Source organism: Dipodomys spectabilis, unplaced genomic scaffold (assembly GCF_019054845.1).
Source record: "Dipodomys spectabilis isolate Male_0828 unplaced genomic scaffold, ASM1905484v1 ptg000095l, whole genome shotgun sequence".
Lineage (NCBI taxonomy): Eukaryota > Metazoa > Chordata > Mammalia > Rodentia > Heteromyidae > Dipodomys > Dipodomys spectabilis.
This window is the reverse complement of record NW_024870772.1, coordinates 339,054-355,757: the sequence shown is the minus strand read 5'-3', so window position 1 is coordinate 355,757 and position 16,704 is coordinate 339,054. Positions and strand designations below refer to the sequence as shown.

The 16,704-nt window shown below is 39.8% G+C and overlaps 1 protein-coding gene across 1 annotated transcript in view; it reads left to right on the top strand.

Moving 5' to 3' along the window:
- LOC122112596 (sciellin-like) overlaps nt 1-16,704 on the top strand; it is a 71,768-nt gene that overhangs the window by 26,693 nt on the left and 28,371 nt on the right. Inside the window, exons 9-11 of the mRNA XM_042685455.1 lie at nt 9,711-9,791; nt 12,006-12,071; nt 15,550-15,609. Of these exons, the coding sequence (XP_042541389.1) occupies nt 9,711-9,791; nt 12,006-12,071; nt 15,550-15,609 (207 nt within the window). The remainder of the gene's footprint in view (nt 1-9,710; nt 9,792-12,005; nt 12,072-15,549; nt 15,610-16,704) is intronic.

The following is a 16,704-nucleotide window of genomic DNA, read 5'->3' as shown; positions in this document are numbered from 1 at the left end:
TGGGCCTACTTAACGCTTTCAAAAGCACTGTAAACTCAACATATTCATAGTGAAATCCAGAATTCTCCATCCTAACCTGGTCTTTTATCTCAGTAAATAACTCTGTCCTCCAGGCACTTGACACTATGCAGACCTGAACCTATTTTTGTTCATATTTTTCTCCAACCCCTTGGCAAATTCTGTCAGTTTATCTCCTTCATGCTTCTTGAATCCATATGCCTCTTTCCATTTCCATCATCTTCATCATAGCTTCCCTGGATTAACAAGATAAATAATGTCTTCTCTATATGCAGTTGATAAAGTGATGTATACAAAAGAATAATTGCAATGTGTAACAAGTGTATAAAGCTAACAATGAGAATGATTTTTTTTATATCATCTTAGAATAAAGATCCAAGTCCTTAGCACTGACTATTGGCACTTACCTCCAGCCCTCATAAATTTCCTTTGCTCTTTGGTTCACACTTACTTACTTTTTTTTTTTTTTTGTCAGTCTTGGGGCTTGAACTCTGGGCCTGAACGCTGTCATTCAGCAATTCAGCTCAAGCCTAGCACTCTACCACTAGAGCCACTGCACCACTTCCGGTTTTCTGAGTGGTTTATTGGAGATAAGAGTCTCACAGACTTTCCTACCCAGGCTGGCTTTGAACTGTAATTTTCAGATCTCAACCTCCTGAGTAGCTAGGATTACAGGCATGAGCCTGGCCACTTCCTCTGTTTTAAATGGACTATTCTTCCAAAGTCTGTAGACCATGAACACACACATCTCTTTCTATGTTCAATGCTATCTTTCCTTCAAAAGTTCTTGTGGCCGTATTTGTTTTTCATCTGAGTTCTATTTAGGATTTTACTTCGAATTGATCTCTGTTCTGTTCTCTCAGTTTGACACTAACCTGTAGTTTTTGATTTGTGTAAGTGCTGCTTGGGTAAGGATTTATTTACTTAGTGCCAGTATGGGGGCTTGAACTGAGGGCCTGGGCTTTGTCCTTTGGCTTTTTCACTTAAAGCTAAAGCTCTACCACTTAGGTATATCTCCTGGCTTTTTAAATAGGAGGTGAGAGTCTCATGGTTTTTCCTTCTGGGACTGTCAGATCTCAGTTTCCTACAGTGTGAGCCATCAACACCCATCTATGTATAAGGTTTTGATAAAGATTTAGAGTGGTGGCCACATATTGGACAAGCCTAGACTAAGTGTCAAAAAACAGAATCTCAGACATCCCTGTTTGTAAGTTCTTTTTTTTGGAGGGAGTGGGGGAGTCCGGTCGTGGGGCCTGAACTCTGGGCCTGGGCGCTGTCTCTCAGCTCTTCAGCTCAGGGCTAGTGCTCTACCACTTGAGCCACAGCGCCACTTCCGGCTTTTTTTTCTGCTTATATGGTGCTGAGGAATGGAACCCAGGGCCTCATGCATGCAAGGCAAGCACTCTACCACTGAGCCACCTTCCCAGCCCTGTTTGTAAGTTCTCTCATCATCTCATTTGATATTTCTCTACAGAAATGTTGCTGCCGCTTCCCGTTTTCTCCTTTTCCACTCAATGCCAGGTGGTTTTGTTCTTTGCTGTACCTATTACAACAGCCAAATATGATACATGCTTACAATCAAACAAGACGACACATTCACACTTTGAGAGGAAGCCTAGACTACAGTTTTCTTTTTTCATGTCATTTCACATCAACATGTGTTCCTGTCCACATTTAAAGCCTCAAACTGTCATTGACCTCCCTGTCTTCCTTAACACCTCTTTATCCAATCATTGTAATAAAGAGATCAGGGTGCTGAACCCAGAAAATGTATCACCACTAGGTGGCAGTAGCTTGCCATAAGCATAATTTGGTTGGTGCTTTGACCAGTCAGTCACCTGCTCAGGGAGTCAACTTGTAAAGGGAGGCTTCTCAAGGACAACTGCAAGGGCGGCGGAGGTCCACCATCTAGATGTGAAGGAGGACAAGGGCCCTCTGAGCGGAAGGAGTCAGAGAGGGAGCTCCCGTGTGTAAGTTCATGCCACTCTTTGGCATAAAGTTGTTGCCTGTGGAGAGGATAATAAAGGACAAGTGTGGAACCTTAATGCATGTCAATTGTCAGCGGAGGAACTAGAAAACTGATACTGGACTATTACTGTTAGCTGGTGAATATAGGGTGAAATGAGAGGCAGGTAGGGTGGACGTAGAGTGGGTTGAGGGATTCCACCATCTAATTAATACCACTACACCATCCCTTAAAGCCTGGCATGAATCCCATTTCCTCTCATAGCTCCTGCAGCTCTTGATATAAGTGTGTGTGTGTGTGTGTGTGTGTGTGTGTGTGTGTGTGTGTGTGTGTGTGAGAGAGAGAGAGAGAGAGAGATTTCCGAGGCTTGAACTCCAGGCCTGGTGCAGTGTCCCTGAGCTTTTTTGCTCAAGGCTAGTGCTCTACTACTGGAGTTGCAGCTCCATTTCCAGCTTTTTGGTGGTTAATTGGAGATGAGAGTCTCAGGGAATTTCCTGCCTGGACTGGCTTCAAACTAAGATCTGCAGAACTCAGCCTCCTGAGTAAGTAGGATTACAGGCGTGAGCCATGGGCACCCAGCCCCATGAGGTTCTTTTTGCTATCTAGAATCAGAAACCTTATTGTGTATGATCCTCTTGTGATAAAGAATAGTGTGCCAGCTTGAAACATCATTTAACTTTTATTCTTCAGCTAAATGTCATCATTTTTCAACTTTAATAATTATCTTTAAAAGTATTTGTACAAAGGGGTTTTAATTCAGCATGTCAGTTTATGAATATAGTGCATCTCGATCTACGTTACCCCTTTCATCCTGCTTTCCCATCTCTTCCAACCCCACCCCACCCTTCAATTGGCATCAGTATATACGCCTTTGCAAGATTTCATAAACATATTCACAGCGTTTTATCAATATGTACATCTCAAGTCATTGATTTTAAGTATCCACAAGATAATTTCTTTCAAGTTGTTATCCTGTTTGTGTAGTTGGGCCTTATTTCTGTGTACTTAAATACCTTTCTTTTCCCTCTCTCCTTTCTACACACCCTAAACCAAATTTTTTTTTGATCTCTGGCTATGAGCTAAGAAAATAGTTTGCTAGCTGTCTGGCACTTAGATATGTGAAACACCCAGTCCTGGCTTCAGGAGTCTCAACGTTTATCCGGGTACCATTTTGAGTCAGGATCACTAAACAGGCTTGGGCCTGACTGAGAGTGTGGCTCTTGGAAAGATCATGACTACAAAAGGTGGGAACAGATACAACATATGGTGTGTGTGTGTGTGTGTGTGTGTGTGTGTGTGTAAAAAGAGGCAACCGAGGATGCATCTGGAGTCCATTGGCTGAAAAGACAGTGCTTAAGAAACACCTCAGAGAATGAGTAAGAGTGAGCAGGGGTAGAACAGAGCTGAGGTTGTAATGCTGGTGAGCATTGCGTGAGCACTAGTGTGTGATTGTGGGTGTGCACAAATGTATGTGTGCGTGCATCTATGTATGTGGAGCAATGAACTCTTCTTCCAAGGGAATTTTCTGCGTTTGTAACCAAGAAAGCCAATGTTTGTCAGCGGACAAACATCTGTTAGCATGGGACATTCTGGGTAGATATCTATTCTTTGTGGTAAGATTAAATAACTTTTCAGTCTCCTATTTCTAGTTTAATAGCTAGTGCTGTGTTGTTCTGCAGTTTGCACTCTGACCATGTGCTAGAGGCTGTGACACATATGTGAAAGTTTACCTGTCATCCATGTGGAAAATGATGGGAAGGTCATCTTAAAAAGCGTCAGACAGCCTGTCACAAAGAAGTTTATCTGCCATCAGTAGTGCGTGCGCTAATATTTCAAACTCTTAAACTCTTTCCCATGGTCTCTGAGCCCTTTCAGAGTAATCACATTTGCTAGACTCAAGCCAGAGGTGAAGTGGACAAGAGTGTCATTTAGGAGACATAGAATCTGGGAATATCAGTCTAGAAACTTGGTATTAAACTGCTTTCTGCCTTCCAAACCCACTGGTAAAACTTGATAAATTCAAATGCTTCTGGCTCTGTATTTAGATGGTTTGAAGGTTCAGTGATTAAAGGTCATTGTAGGTCCACTTGAGAAATCCATTCATTAAAGCAAACAGACAGTATAGACAGTGAGTGCCATCCAGAATATTGATTTAAGAAGCACAATATAACCACTACCAACAAAACCTATTTGTCAATTACAGAGACAAAAAGAAATAGTGGATGAAATATGATATTTCTTACCTGTCACCATTGTTTCTCATCCTTACTTTTTTAAACCTCTTCTTTTGTTTGAATATTTTTTATTATCATTAAGTAATTGTACAAAGGCATTGCTAATTTACAAAGCAGTTTATGAATATAGTGCATCTGAATAAACCTCTTCTTTGTTAGTGTTTTTCACTTACAGTTAGCTGACTGGTGTGGTTAGAGGAGAAAAAGAAATCCTGATTGAGAAGGGAAGTTTCCATGACAACCTTGCACTATAGTTATATTTTTCTGTCTGTAACTATAAATGGTAAAATGTAACCTTTCTAATTATGCTTCAAAAAATTTTTAACTCTATTGGTACTGAATCCTCTATAAAATTCAATTCCTTGCTGCACAAAAATATTAGATTTCATTTTTATCTCAATCCAAAAAATCTTTAAATTAACTAGCATATTTTTTTTTGTAAAAATTAAGACTGTCTGACACTCAATAAAACATTAAAGTGACATGTGAAAGGCGACTGGGGAGGTGGCTCAGTGGTAGAGTGCTTGCCTTGTATGCATGAGGCCCTGGGTTCGATTCCTCAGCACCACATAAGCAGAAAAAGCTGGAAGTGGCGCTGTGGCTCAAGTGCTAGAGCACTAGCCTTGAGTTCAAGCCCCATGACCAACAACAGCAACAAAAAAACATGTGAAAACAATTAAAATATTAGCCAGAGATAAAGTTTATTGTTTCTAAAGTGTTGCTTGATAGCTAGCCATCAGAGGCATGCAAATCAAAAGTACACTGAGATCCCATCTCCCCTGAGTTGGTCAGAATAGTAAACATGAAGGAAGCAATGTAGGGATGTAGGGGTTGTGGGGAGGAATTCCTATCCATGACTGGTGAAAATGTGAGTTAGTCCGGCTACTGTGGGAATCAGTACAAAGGTTCCTCAAAAAATGAAAACCACCCTGCTATACCTTTCCTGGACATTTACTTGATGGAATCTTCCTTCATACCCATGTTTACAGTAACACTCTTCACAATAGCCAGGTCAGGAAATCTAGATGCCAATAAACAGACGAAAGAAAAAGAAAATGTGGCAATTTACCCAATTTTCTGAGCCTTAGTGAAAATAAAATAAAATCATACCCCCAAGTTTTATGTATGGATGAAACCAAAGACTGTATGTGAGAACTTAGTAAAGATGGAGGATTAATGAGACTCCATCAGTCATAAATTCCAGCTCAGATTAAAATTCTGAAACAAAAGCAAGACACAATGAAATGTGAAAAAGAAATACATAAATATGAGGAGGTAGAACCTAGCTGTTCTGTTACAGTAACAGAAATGGTCACAAAGTCAGATGGAACCAAAGTCTCAGAACCAAAAGCGTTGTTGAAAAATACCAGGATGGAATGAAATGATCTTCCCAACAGCTTGTGGAGTAACATAAACAGCCTTCCTTGCAGCAATTGCTTTTAACTCCGGCCTTTGTCATACAATCTGCAAGTTTTCATGAAAACTGCCTTTTCATTCCTCAAACTCTTCCTTGCATTTTTGCTACCAGATCCTGTGTAGGACTTGCAGAGTGAGGGAAGGGCACTGGGGATGGGGGATGGGCGGTCAAGCTTCAACTTTGTATCTTAAAAGAGAATTTAATGGGGGTCATTCCAATAAATGTCTCTTGTTTCCTCCTCTTTACAACACAGCTTCCTGCCTGGCTCTTGCATTCTAATCCCCTTGCTTGGCTCCTGTGGTGCTCTCTGGCATGGCATAAATGACTTTTCTCATCTCCCCCTGGCCCCACCCCCTATACACACACACACACACACACACACACACAACACACACACACACACACACACACACACACACAGAGGTTCTGTCATCTGTGACTAGCCTTGTAGAGATGCAAATGAAACCCCCCTCCAGCTGAGTAAAGTCCTATTGAATTGCACAACTCCTGCTGTAGCAAGGAAGAAACATTTATCATCTAAGTAGTATTCTCAGCTCTTCTTGCCAGTTCAGTTCTTCTTGACCCCTTCCTTTTCTTTCCTGAGCAATCCGCAAACTAGATCTCACTTTTCTCTACTCATGTCTTTCTCCCATACCTACCCAATCAATACTAGTGGAGGACTTAGGCATTCTACCATAGTCTGGCATAAACAAAGCCTGGCATCATACCATTTCTCCTATCTTGCCTGTCTTCAGACATCCAGTGCCCTGTGCAACCCTGTTATTATCCAGGACAGATTCTTTCCTTCTGCCTTTTCCCTGTGTTTGGGAGGAAACATTCAATCAGCTACTTGACACAGATATGCTATAGAATATTACTGGATACGTATGCCCAACATCGGGACACTTTGGGAGAAAAAAAAAGATGGTATCATTACAGATGAAATAAGCTCCATGTATACATTGACATTAAACTAGGACAGAGATATTACTTCTCTGAATATTATTATCGTGCCCTCCGTCTCTGCCCTGCTGCTTCAGAAGCCACCATCAGGAGCTAGGAGATACCACGCTGTACTGCTCCCATTGCCTGTCACCCAGAGTCTTCACCGCTCCCTCACCATACACTGCCAAGCAGCCTTGGGGACTAAGTGTGTGTGTGTACCACACGCCGGCATGCATGGCATTAGCACCTACAGTCGGGATTGTTCTCACCACTGGGACCAGCACTCACCCCAAATCGAACGACATCCCTATGTCCAGCCTTCCATCCATGATTAGCAAAGATACCTTATGGCCCCCACTGAATGGTCATGCACCTTTCTTTGGGTTCTCCCTTACTGGAACTCCCAGTGAGGGGTGCTTTTTCCTTAATCACACATATCAGAAGGGCTTGTTTGGGACTCAAAGGGGTCTTGTTTGTTCCCATTGCCATTTCCTGTCCATTTAAACTCCCCCCCCCCCCCATTCCCCTCTCCTTTGAAGCCATGTTTTCAGGAGCTTCTCCTCCTCACCTCTGCAGCCTCTGAAGGTCTGTGAGACACTCCACCCCAATATTTGGAGACTTTGGCTTCAGGCATTCTGTCTTTCACAATCACCTCTTACCTTTGTTACTGCATTAGTAATGTCAGGATCCGAATGGAAAACCCTTTCCCACTCAGGCCTCTCACTTTCTTGACTTCTTCTCCAATATATTTTTCACCCTACATGCAAGACAGCCATTCCAGGAATCCCTCACCTCAGCCACAGCTTTTGGCCTAGGGATTTTTGCCATAGGCTCTTCCTACAATCCTTCTCTCCTCATTTCCTATTTCATATATTATTTTTTTCTCTCTCTCTCCTTATCTCCAACACCTGCTCATCCTTCTCACTTTAATTAATGTCTGCCATTCATTTTGTATTGAGAAAACAAAAGTAAACAACAGAGAACTTTCTGTACCCTAGGGGGTCCCTGGAGTGTCAGCCTTAAACAAAAAAACAACAGGACAGTGCCCAGCCCCTGATTTTAAAACCCAGTATTGACTTGGAGCCCACCATTTACCAAGAATATCCATCTAGCAATTCCCCTTACTCTGCATGAATGATTCGCTGGATCATTCTTCGCATCACATCTATGTGCAGCAATGATCTGCCGTAGGCCATCTAACTCCAGCTAGCTACCCATTCTTCTCTTCCCTCTTCATTACGAAACTCCTACTCCAATCTTTCTGGTTTTTTGTCTTCCATTTTCTTCTAAATCCATTCCTATAATGTCACCTCCCCAACAGTCTATCAATTCTATCAAGGATTACCAATGACCCCCTTGCTGCCAAAGTTATGCTAATTTCCCAGTCCTTGCTTAAGTGGTCTATTGGTAGCATTCATTCTGCAGAGCCAGTGACCTCCTTCTTGAAACGTTTTGCTTGATTGGCTTGGAGGTTACCACACTCTCCTCTTCCTCATCTTTTCTCCTTGGCCACTCCTCCTCAGCCTCATTCACTGCTCCCTTCTATTCTTGATCTCCAGACAAACACTGTGGTATACACACATCCTCCCCTCCCTGTCCCCGCCCCCCCATCTCTGCCTTTGGCCTTCCCTCCCTCTCTAGCTATGATGACTTCCTTGGTGATCACATCCCATCAAATACCATTTTCAAGTGGGTGAAAACAGTATCTAGACATTCTTCTGCAGGTATCCTCAGGGTTCATTCTGTCAGGTCCTGTGTGTCTTAGCTCAGATTTCACCTTCCTAAGAGACCTTCCAGGCCATTCTAAATAGAAGAGTGTGCCCAGCCTTCACTCTGTCTCCTTACTCTGTTTTACTTTTCTATATGGACTATTTCCCTCTGACATATACTAATTTGTATATTGAAAGCCTTTTGAGAGCCGGGGGCATTATCTAGCTCATAGAGTGCATTGCATATAGAAAGCTACCAAAGAGTGTTGGATAAAAGCCTGATCTCATTCAGTCCTGACAATCCCCCAACAACCCTATTACAGAAGGATTATGACAGATGAAGAAATGGAATCAGGGTAACCCACTGTCACCCAGCTGGCGACTCATGCGGCCTGACTCAGTGCATACAGAGAGGCCAGGAGGAGCCATGAACTCACATTGCAGGACTACTCTCACTAGGTACAAATCCACTGGAGAGCTGGGTGCCGGTGGCTCAGGCCTGTAATCCTAACAACTCAAGAGCCTCAAGATCTGAGGATCACAGTTTAAAGCCAGCCCAGGGAGAAAAGTCCCTATGAGACTCTTATCTCCAATAAACCACTCAAAAACCAGAAGTGGAACAGTGGCTCAAAGTGGTAGAATGCTAGCCTTGAGCAAAAGAGCTCAGGGACAGTGCCCAGGCCTTGAGTTCAAGCCCAACAACTGACCAAACAAACAGAAAAAAACCTCACTGGAGTAGCAGTAGAAGGTGAGGCATGTGGGGGGGGGGGGGGGTAGATGCCAAGCCTTCCGGAACAGCTGACTCCTTCCAAAATGTACTTGTAACTGCCCATCTCTATTCCTCCATCATAAAATTAAGGTAACCCAGAGGCTACATGGTACTTTATTGGAAAGTTTCAGCTAATGATGTATCTTATACTTTGCTAGCATCAAAATAGTCTATGTGACAATATGTATCAGATTTGGCTAAATGCTTCAAGCCAACTTTACCCTGAGGTCTGTGAAATTTAAAGCTGTTTCCATAACAGCCTGCTAGCTGACATAATTCCTAAAGAAGCTTATACGTTAATGCTCAAGAACCATTTACTATGCTCATGTGCGGCCCACTGAAAATGCCATGACTTGATTGAGCTTAACATACTAGCAAATACTAAGCTATTTAAAGAAATTCATAGTGCAAGCGATAGTCCAAGAGTGTAGGGTTTCCGGTTTGGTTGCATGAACTTTTCAAATACCACATTTTAACTATTTGATCTCTAGAAAGTTTGTCCCCCTTGGCTTCTCAACTATGATGCCTCTCACATATGGGAGTGTAGAATGTAAGAGCTATTCTCATGTAGGCAATGAATGCATTTAATGAACAGATCCCACATCCACCATCGTTACATGGTGAAATGAATTGCTGTTTTTCTGTTTCGAAGGGACTCAGCTGTTCACCCTCCAATACCTCCAAAACCCAGTTCTGCTGTTTCTTCTCCTAACCAGTTGAGACGGGATAATAGGTAAGATCGAGGACCTGGAGAATTTCTTGTCAAATTGAAGTTCCAGAGAAATAAGAAGTAAATTTGTGACCTGCTTTGTGCAAAGCCGGGATATGTTTTCCATGCACATTCACCCGTGAAACACTCACAGGACTTTCCCTCATTTGACTTATCAACTCTTGCTTTTGAATCCTATTGTCTTATGGAAATACAGTTTCATGATAGAAAATAAACCAATATTTGTGTTCAGGAAGTGTCCATCACACGGTTTCATAATCTTGAACCATTTTGCAAGACGTACATTCCACATTTCCATTATCATTATTATGAGATTAAGAAATGGCATACATTAGATATGCTCGATTGCTTGCCTTTGGTTCTTTTGTATTTTTGCTTTTTTGATGGTGATTTTTTTGACACCATGTAAGACACAATTTATCAAGCTATTCTTCAACAAGTCACAATTATAGAACTGTTCTTTAGTAAGAGGGTAACCAGCTAGAAAGTGCTGACCAACAAGCAGTACTGTGGCTCATCAAGCTTTCTTCTGGTGACGAAAACTGGGTATATAAACTTCTATTTAGTAAAACTTCACAGAATCTTTGAAATTTTGTCCTTAGGATGAGAGCATAATTTTTTAATGAGGCAAGAGAATATTCTATCACAGAACTAATTAATAATATGGATTAGACTTATAACTTTTCATTTGTACAATACTTATAATTATCTCATAAAAATAACTTCTTAAGGTTTTATCTTACCTGATTTATCTTCTCGTAGTATTGAGCAATTAAGTGGTAATTTGAATAAGATTTCTTTAAAGAGCTGAGATAAATTGGCCTTTTATCCCCTAAATTTTACTCTAAAATCAGTAGCACTAGAGCAATGAGCTTGTTTAGATTCAAAAGAAGCTAAATTTCACAGGAATTGGTCTTATCCAGTTTTACTACTCTCTTTTCTTTCTTCCACCAATGATCTGAAAAATAAAATGAGGACAACTTGCATGTGTTTTCAACCCTGATTACTTTAATCACAGCTAGATGATTTTAATGAAAGAATATGAAAGGGAAAGTTTTTTTTTTAATGTAATTAACACATGTCCTCAGGAGAACAAAAACTAGTTGAATGTAACTTCTTGAGAACAAGCAAAAGTGGATAAGTAGGTCACCCATGTTCTAAGAAAGAGAACAGAGGAAAAAAATCATATCACAAATTGATCAAGAGATATTGTATTCATAAACTACTTTGTTAAATGGCAATTCCCTTGTACTACTACTTAAAGATAATAAAAATAAAAGTTTTTAAAAAAGTGTAACAGAGGGGCTGGGAAGGTGGCTCAGTGGTAGAGCGCTTGCCTTGCATGCCTCAGGCCCTGAGTTCAATTCCTCAGCACCACATAAGCAAAAAGAAAAAAGCCAGAAGTGGTTCTGTGGCTCAAGTGGTAGAGCGCTAGCCTTGAGCTGAAGAGCTGAGGGACAGCGCCCAGGCCCAGAGTTCAGGCCCTACGACCGGACCCAAAAAAAAAAAAAAAGTGTAACAGAACCTTGCATAATTGAATGTTCTCTCTTCATTGTGGCCATTCTTAATGTGGTAGATGTATTAGTAATACGGATTTATTACCTTCTGTGAACAAATAGCTTGTTTAACGGTATTCAGATGGGATAAGTCTTTAAGAAAAAAGTCATCCCTATGATATATGACAACAAAAAAGATTGTTACTATTGTAAAATACCATATCATTATTTATTATTTTATTATCATATATTATCATATATATTATATAATATATAATACTTAGTATATAGTATATTCCACATATATAGTATATACTATCTATACTATATACTATATATGGTATATATATATGGTATAGATAGTATATACTATAGTGTATATTATTATATACTGTTGTTTAATAGTTAAGTATGAAAATGTTCTGAGGAAGCAAAAAATGAACATAAACATATATAGAACAGGTATTTCTATATGTATCCTGTGAATTAAAGAGTATAGGAAAAGAAGATAAAATGATTATATTAGCATATTGTAATCCAGACTTTCAAACAGGAAATTGTTGAATGTTAGCTAAGCTAAAGACCAAAAGTAAACTTTGTTATGTCAAGTGGTGATATTGTTCTGAAGTATATTTAAAGTTTTCAATATAAGTATCTCCTAATAATTTAAATTTAACTGAGAAGTGTCTTTTTATCTCACATGTTATGTTTAATAATTTAGGCAGATTCGTCAACCTAAACCAGATGTACAAGCAGAAACCAACAGACCCACTGAAAGAAAGATAAGGTACAGTGACTCCTGTGTACACAAATGCAATTGTAGAAATGGTAAGGATGCTTTGCTAGCACAAAGCATTTTAAGAGCATAAAGTAACAGCAAATTATAAATCATTTTTTAGCTGACTTCAGTGTAGTGAGTAATAAGATAAATATTTTACAGCTACTTAAATAATTTTTTTCTTTGTATCTTAAGCCTTATATTTTATTTTATTTTTGATTTTAATTTGTAGACACTTCATAGACATTTTAAGGTCACATTTTTGTCGGTCATGGGGCTTGAACTCTGGGCTTGAGAGCTATCCCTCAGCTCTTCAGCTCAAGGCAAGTGCTCCACTCCTTGAGCCACAACGCCCCTTCGGTTTTCTAGTGGTTTATTGGAGATAAGAGTCTCACAGTCTTTCCTGCCTGGGCTGGCTTTGAACTGTGATCCTCAGATCTCAGCCTCCTGAGTAGCTAGGATGACAGGTGTGAGCCACTAGCGCCCAGCTTGACAGTGATTATTTCTATGCAATTTTGTTAGCTCTTATTCTGAGAGTTGATGTCCATTGTGCTATTCCCCACAGACTTGCTTTTTATTTGTCTTTTTTAAAATTCTTCCCATTAAGCAGATGAAGAAATTGGAGCACAATACAGAGACTTCCTAGCTAGGCCTTCTAGCCAGAAATTTCAGCTTCTATATGATACATCTAATCCATGCTGGGTAGTTTTTGCAAAGTTCCTTTAGTTATTCCATTGATGTAAGTGGCTCTGATAGCTCAAATGCTAGACATGTTTTTATTCTATTATCAGCACTATGTATATTAACAATATATTCAAAATACATTAAATAAGATATATGTTATTATTTTGTACCCATGTTTATGTGAAATTAATAATTATCTAGATATTTATTATTCAGTATGGAAACTCTAGGATAAATAGTAGTTTGAGCCTTGTGGAATATGGGAAAAAGTATTCCAAGCACAGTGAAAAATATAACCATGTACATAAATACATAGGTGTGTATTTAATGCTTGCTTTGAGGAAGAAAAGCATTTATGTCTTGTTAGGTATGTTTTGGATATCCAAAAGGTACCAGATTAGAAAATCTGACTGATTCTAAAGGTTGAGGTCACATGATGAAAAAATATATATCATGTCAAAAAGAACTTACATGAATCATAGTGAGAAATAAAGTAAGGACAGGCTGTGATACTATTGCATTTTAGAACCATAATTTTGAGGGCAGTATGAAGAATAAGCAAAGTTGAAAGGAAAGACATTTTAGAAAGCTTACATTTACCTAGAAAAGCCCATCCTCAAATAGAGAAAAATTACTTATAACAAATAAGACTAAACGTTTTTCATCTGTTGTATGTTTTAGTCATCTTCTATCCTCTCTTCAAATTTTGACCATTCTTCTGACTCATAAGGTTGTTTGCGTCAGTATTTTTTCCCTTTTTATTTAATTGCCATCAATTTTGTAAAGTTTGGACGCTTGTCTGAGGCCACTATAGTGATTTCTATCCCTTAGAGGATCTGTGAAGACAATGACACATTATCTCTTGATAAATGACCTTGATCATAGTGCTGAGTGAATGCTGTCTAATTCAAGACCATCCAGGGGGCTACCACTGCAGTAGGGAAATCCTAAGCAAATCACAGGACCTGTGGACACAGTTGTATGTTATTTTTAAAAATTTTATTGTCAAGGTGATGTACAGAGGGGTTACAGTTACATAAATAAGGTAGTGATTACATTTCTTATCTAACTTGTTACCTCTCCCTCATTTCTCTCTCTTTCCCTACCCCCAATGGTCTCCCCAAGTTGTTCAGATCATTTCCAACATATTGTCTTGTGACTATTGCTGTTGCATAGGTTTCCCTTTTGTCCTTTGTCTCACTGTTTTGTTGTTCCCCTGCCCTTCCCTAGTTCAGATAAACATATATACAATACCTAGGACACTCCAAAAAAGCCAAAACTGGATGAATGAACATAGTTACAGAATAAGATCAAGCTCCTAGAAAGAAGGAAAGACTTGTTCACCTCATATTCCTACCACTTGCTCCAGTTTGAGGCCACATTGGGAGTGTGTGTACATGAATAGCAGGATATAGTCCTTTCTAGTTGAACTGCAAAAAACTGCTGCAAAGCCTTTACCCTGTGATGGCTCCAGCCTGTCCTGCAGTATCAGTACAGGCTCCCACCCAGTGCTGATTCTTGGCATTTCCCAAATGTCTCTTTTCCTCACAACAGTATAGATTTATACCTGTTGTCTAGCACTTCCTGTGTGCTTCAGCATCTGTTCTGGTTGTATCTTACTTAATGCTCTTTCTCCTTCATTTGGAGAAAAATATTCTTTTTGGAAGTATTTTCACAGTGTCATTTTAAAGGTTTGTCGACAGGATAAAAAAATGTTCAAAACATTTTGATTGAAAAGTCTTCAAAGTTCAGAAGAGTCCCAGTTTGAAACACCCAAATGTTTGAAATGAATCCTTTCCTTTTCCCTAAAAACTTATTGTACAACCTGCAGCATTCCTCAGATTTCTCTTATATGCCACACACTAGCATACATAATCTGTGAAAGAAAAACCATAGAATTGTCTTTGCAGTGAGAGTTTTCAGAACCTTTAGCCTTCTTGTGTCTTCTGAATCACCAAAAGTAGATGACGTTTTCCAACTCACCTGACAACAAATTCTTCTCTTCATTCAACCTTACTAACCATTGATGACACATGTTTTGACTACAGATAAACCTTGTTATTCCTTTCCATGATCTACAGAAATCAGCATGGATTCAAGCCCTTTGACCCTTAGACACTTCCATTGATCCTACCATTTAAAATATATGTTCTTCCTTTGAGATGCCCAATAAAATATATTTTCATTGCATTTGAGGGATTAATTATTGTCTGGCATCCATTGCTTAATGTTCCTTGGATCCAGGAGCTAAACTCCTAAAGTCATCCCCGCTCACTTCTGTATGTGTATGTGTATGTGAATGTGTATGTGTATATGTATGTGTATGTGTAAAGCTAGTGCACTGTTTCCTCCTTCCCTTCCTCCATTTCCTTTCTTGTAAAGTAACATTTATAATGTTAGTTACAAATTTTAATGTGTTTTACTGTGCGGTTATCAAATATATATATATATGATATACTTCAATATTTCATTTTAAAGTACAGAACTTGGAATATTGAAACTCCAATATTTTAGGAGAAAAATGTAGTTCCTCCAGTGGGTTCTAGAGATGGTAGAGCCAACACCAAGGCAGAATGATGAAGAATAGGTACGGTGTGGGCAATGTATGTATGTGTCAGTGGGAGATGGCTGGTCTGTGTGGGCCGTGAGCTTCTATGATAGGACCACTTTGTTATTCTACTGAAGTCTTCAATACTTGGGTTACATGTGGACTATCCTTTGCTTTACTAGTAACAGATGAACACCTTCAGCTCCTTCAGTCCTGGCTCCACTGACATTGATCTTTGTTTTCCATTGCTTGAAGGAGTCAGGACCTGGACAACATTGTCAAGGTGGCCACTTCACTTCAGAAAGCTGACAAGGGGTGAGGTCTCAGGCTCTCAAGCTTGATTTTCTTTTTCTCTTGCTGTTTCATCCTAGCTAGTATCTTTAAAAATCCAAATATGAGCCACACTCCCATGATGTTTACTACATATAACTTATGAAGAAAACGCATGCCTCTCTCTAAGTACCCTCTAATAAATAATGGGTGCACTCTTCCTCTGCTGCCTCTGCCAGTGATTTTTTTTCTCCTCCTAGTGACCTCAGCTGTCCAACCTTATGCCAAGTCTCCAGCTCTGAATTTGTGTTGCTGGCCTAAATCTCCATCTCTGTTTCACACCTTCATTGAGGATGTCCTAGCCCATGTTCAACTTTCTTCCCAAAGTGCTCACCTTTCTGGAACCATGATAACTTGGTTTGTTTTATGATTGCTGGAGATAGGATGCAGGGCCTCATACATGTGAGACCAGTCCTCTGCCACGAAGCTACGTTCAGAGCCCTTGAACTCAGTGTTGATTCTTCATCCTTTCCCCATCTCTGTGTAAAAGAGGCATGTATGGCTTGAACATCTGAAACACCTCTCTTGCCCATGTGGCCTCACCCAGTTAAAAAACTCACAGTCCATTCATATTTGCTTATATCCCTTCAGTCTCATCTTCTAAACCGTTGCTCCCCATCAATGCTAGTTTTTTTTCTGCCCAAATATCCATTGTTTCTGTCTTTACTGTCTACTTAATTATTTATAACTTTCTTGAAGGCTTTGGCTAAGCTGTTTCTAGTGTAATGTTCCAATTATTTCTGCCTTCATGCATATATTTATTCTATGTTCAGTGCCAGATTAGACTTTTCTATAATCCCAGATACTCTACCTTTGTTTATTCCATTCTGTCTACACAGCAATCTTGCCCATCCTCAGGGTCATCATATCAACCTGTGCAAATCCTTCCATTTCGGAAGGTCCTGATCACATATCAGGCCCTCTGTGAAGTGACCTCTAAGCGATTCAGTGAAATGTGACTTCTGCCTCTTCATGAAATTAGAACCCCATTGTTTATACCTCATACCTAATTGTGTTTGCCTTTGTCCCATGTTATTGGTGTAAAGGCATGATCTTCCCTATCATCTCAACAATGCTCAG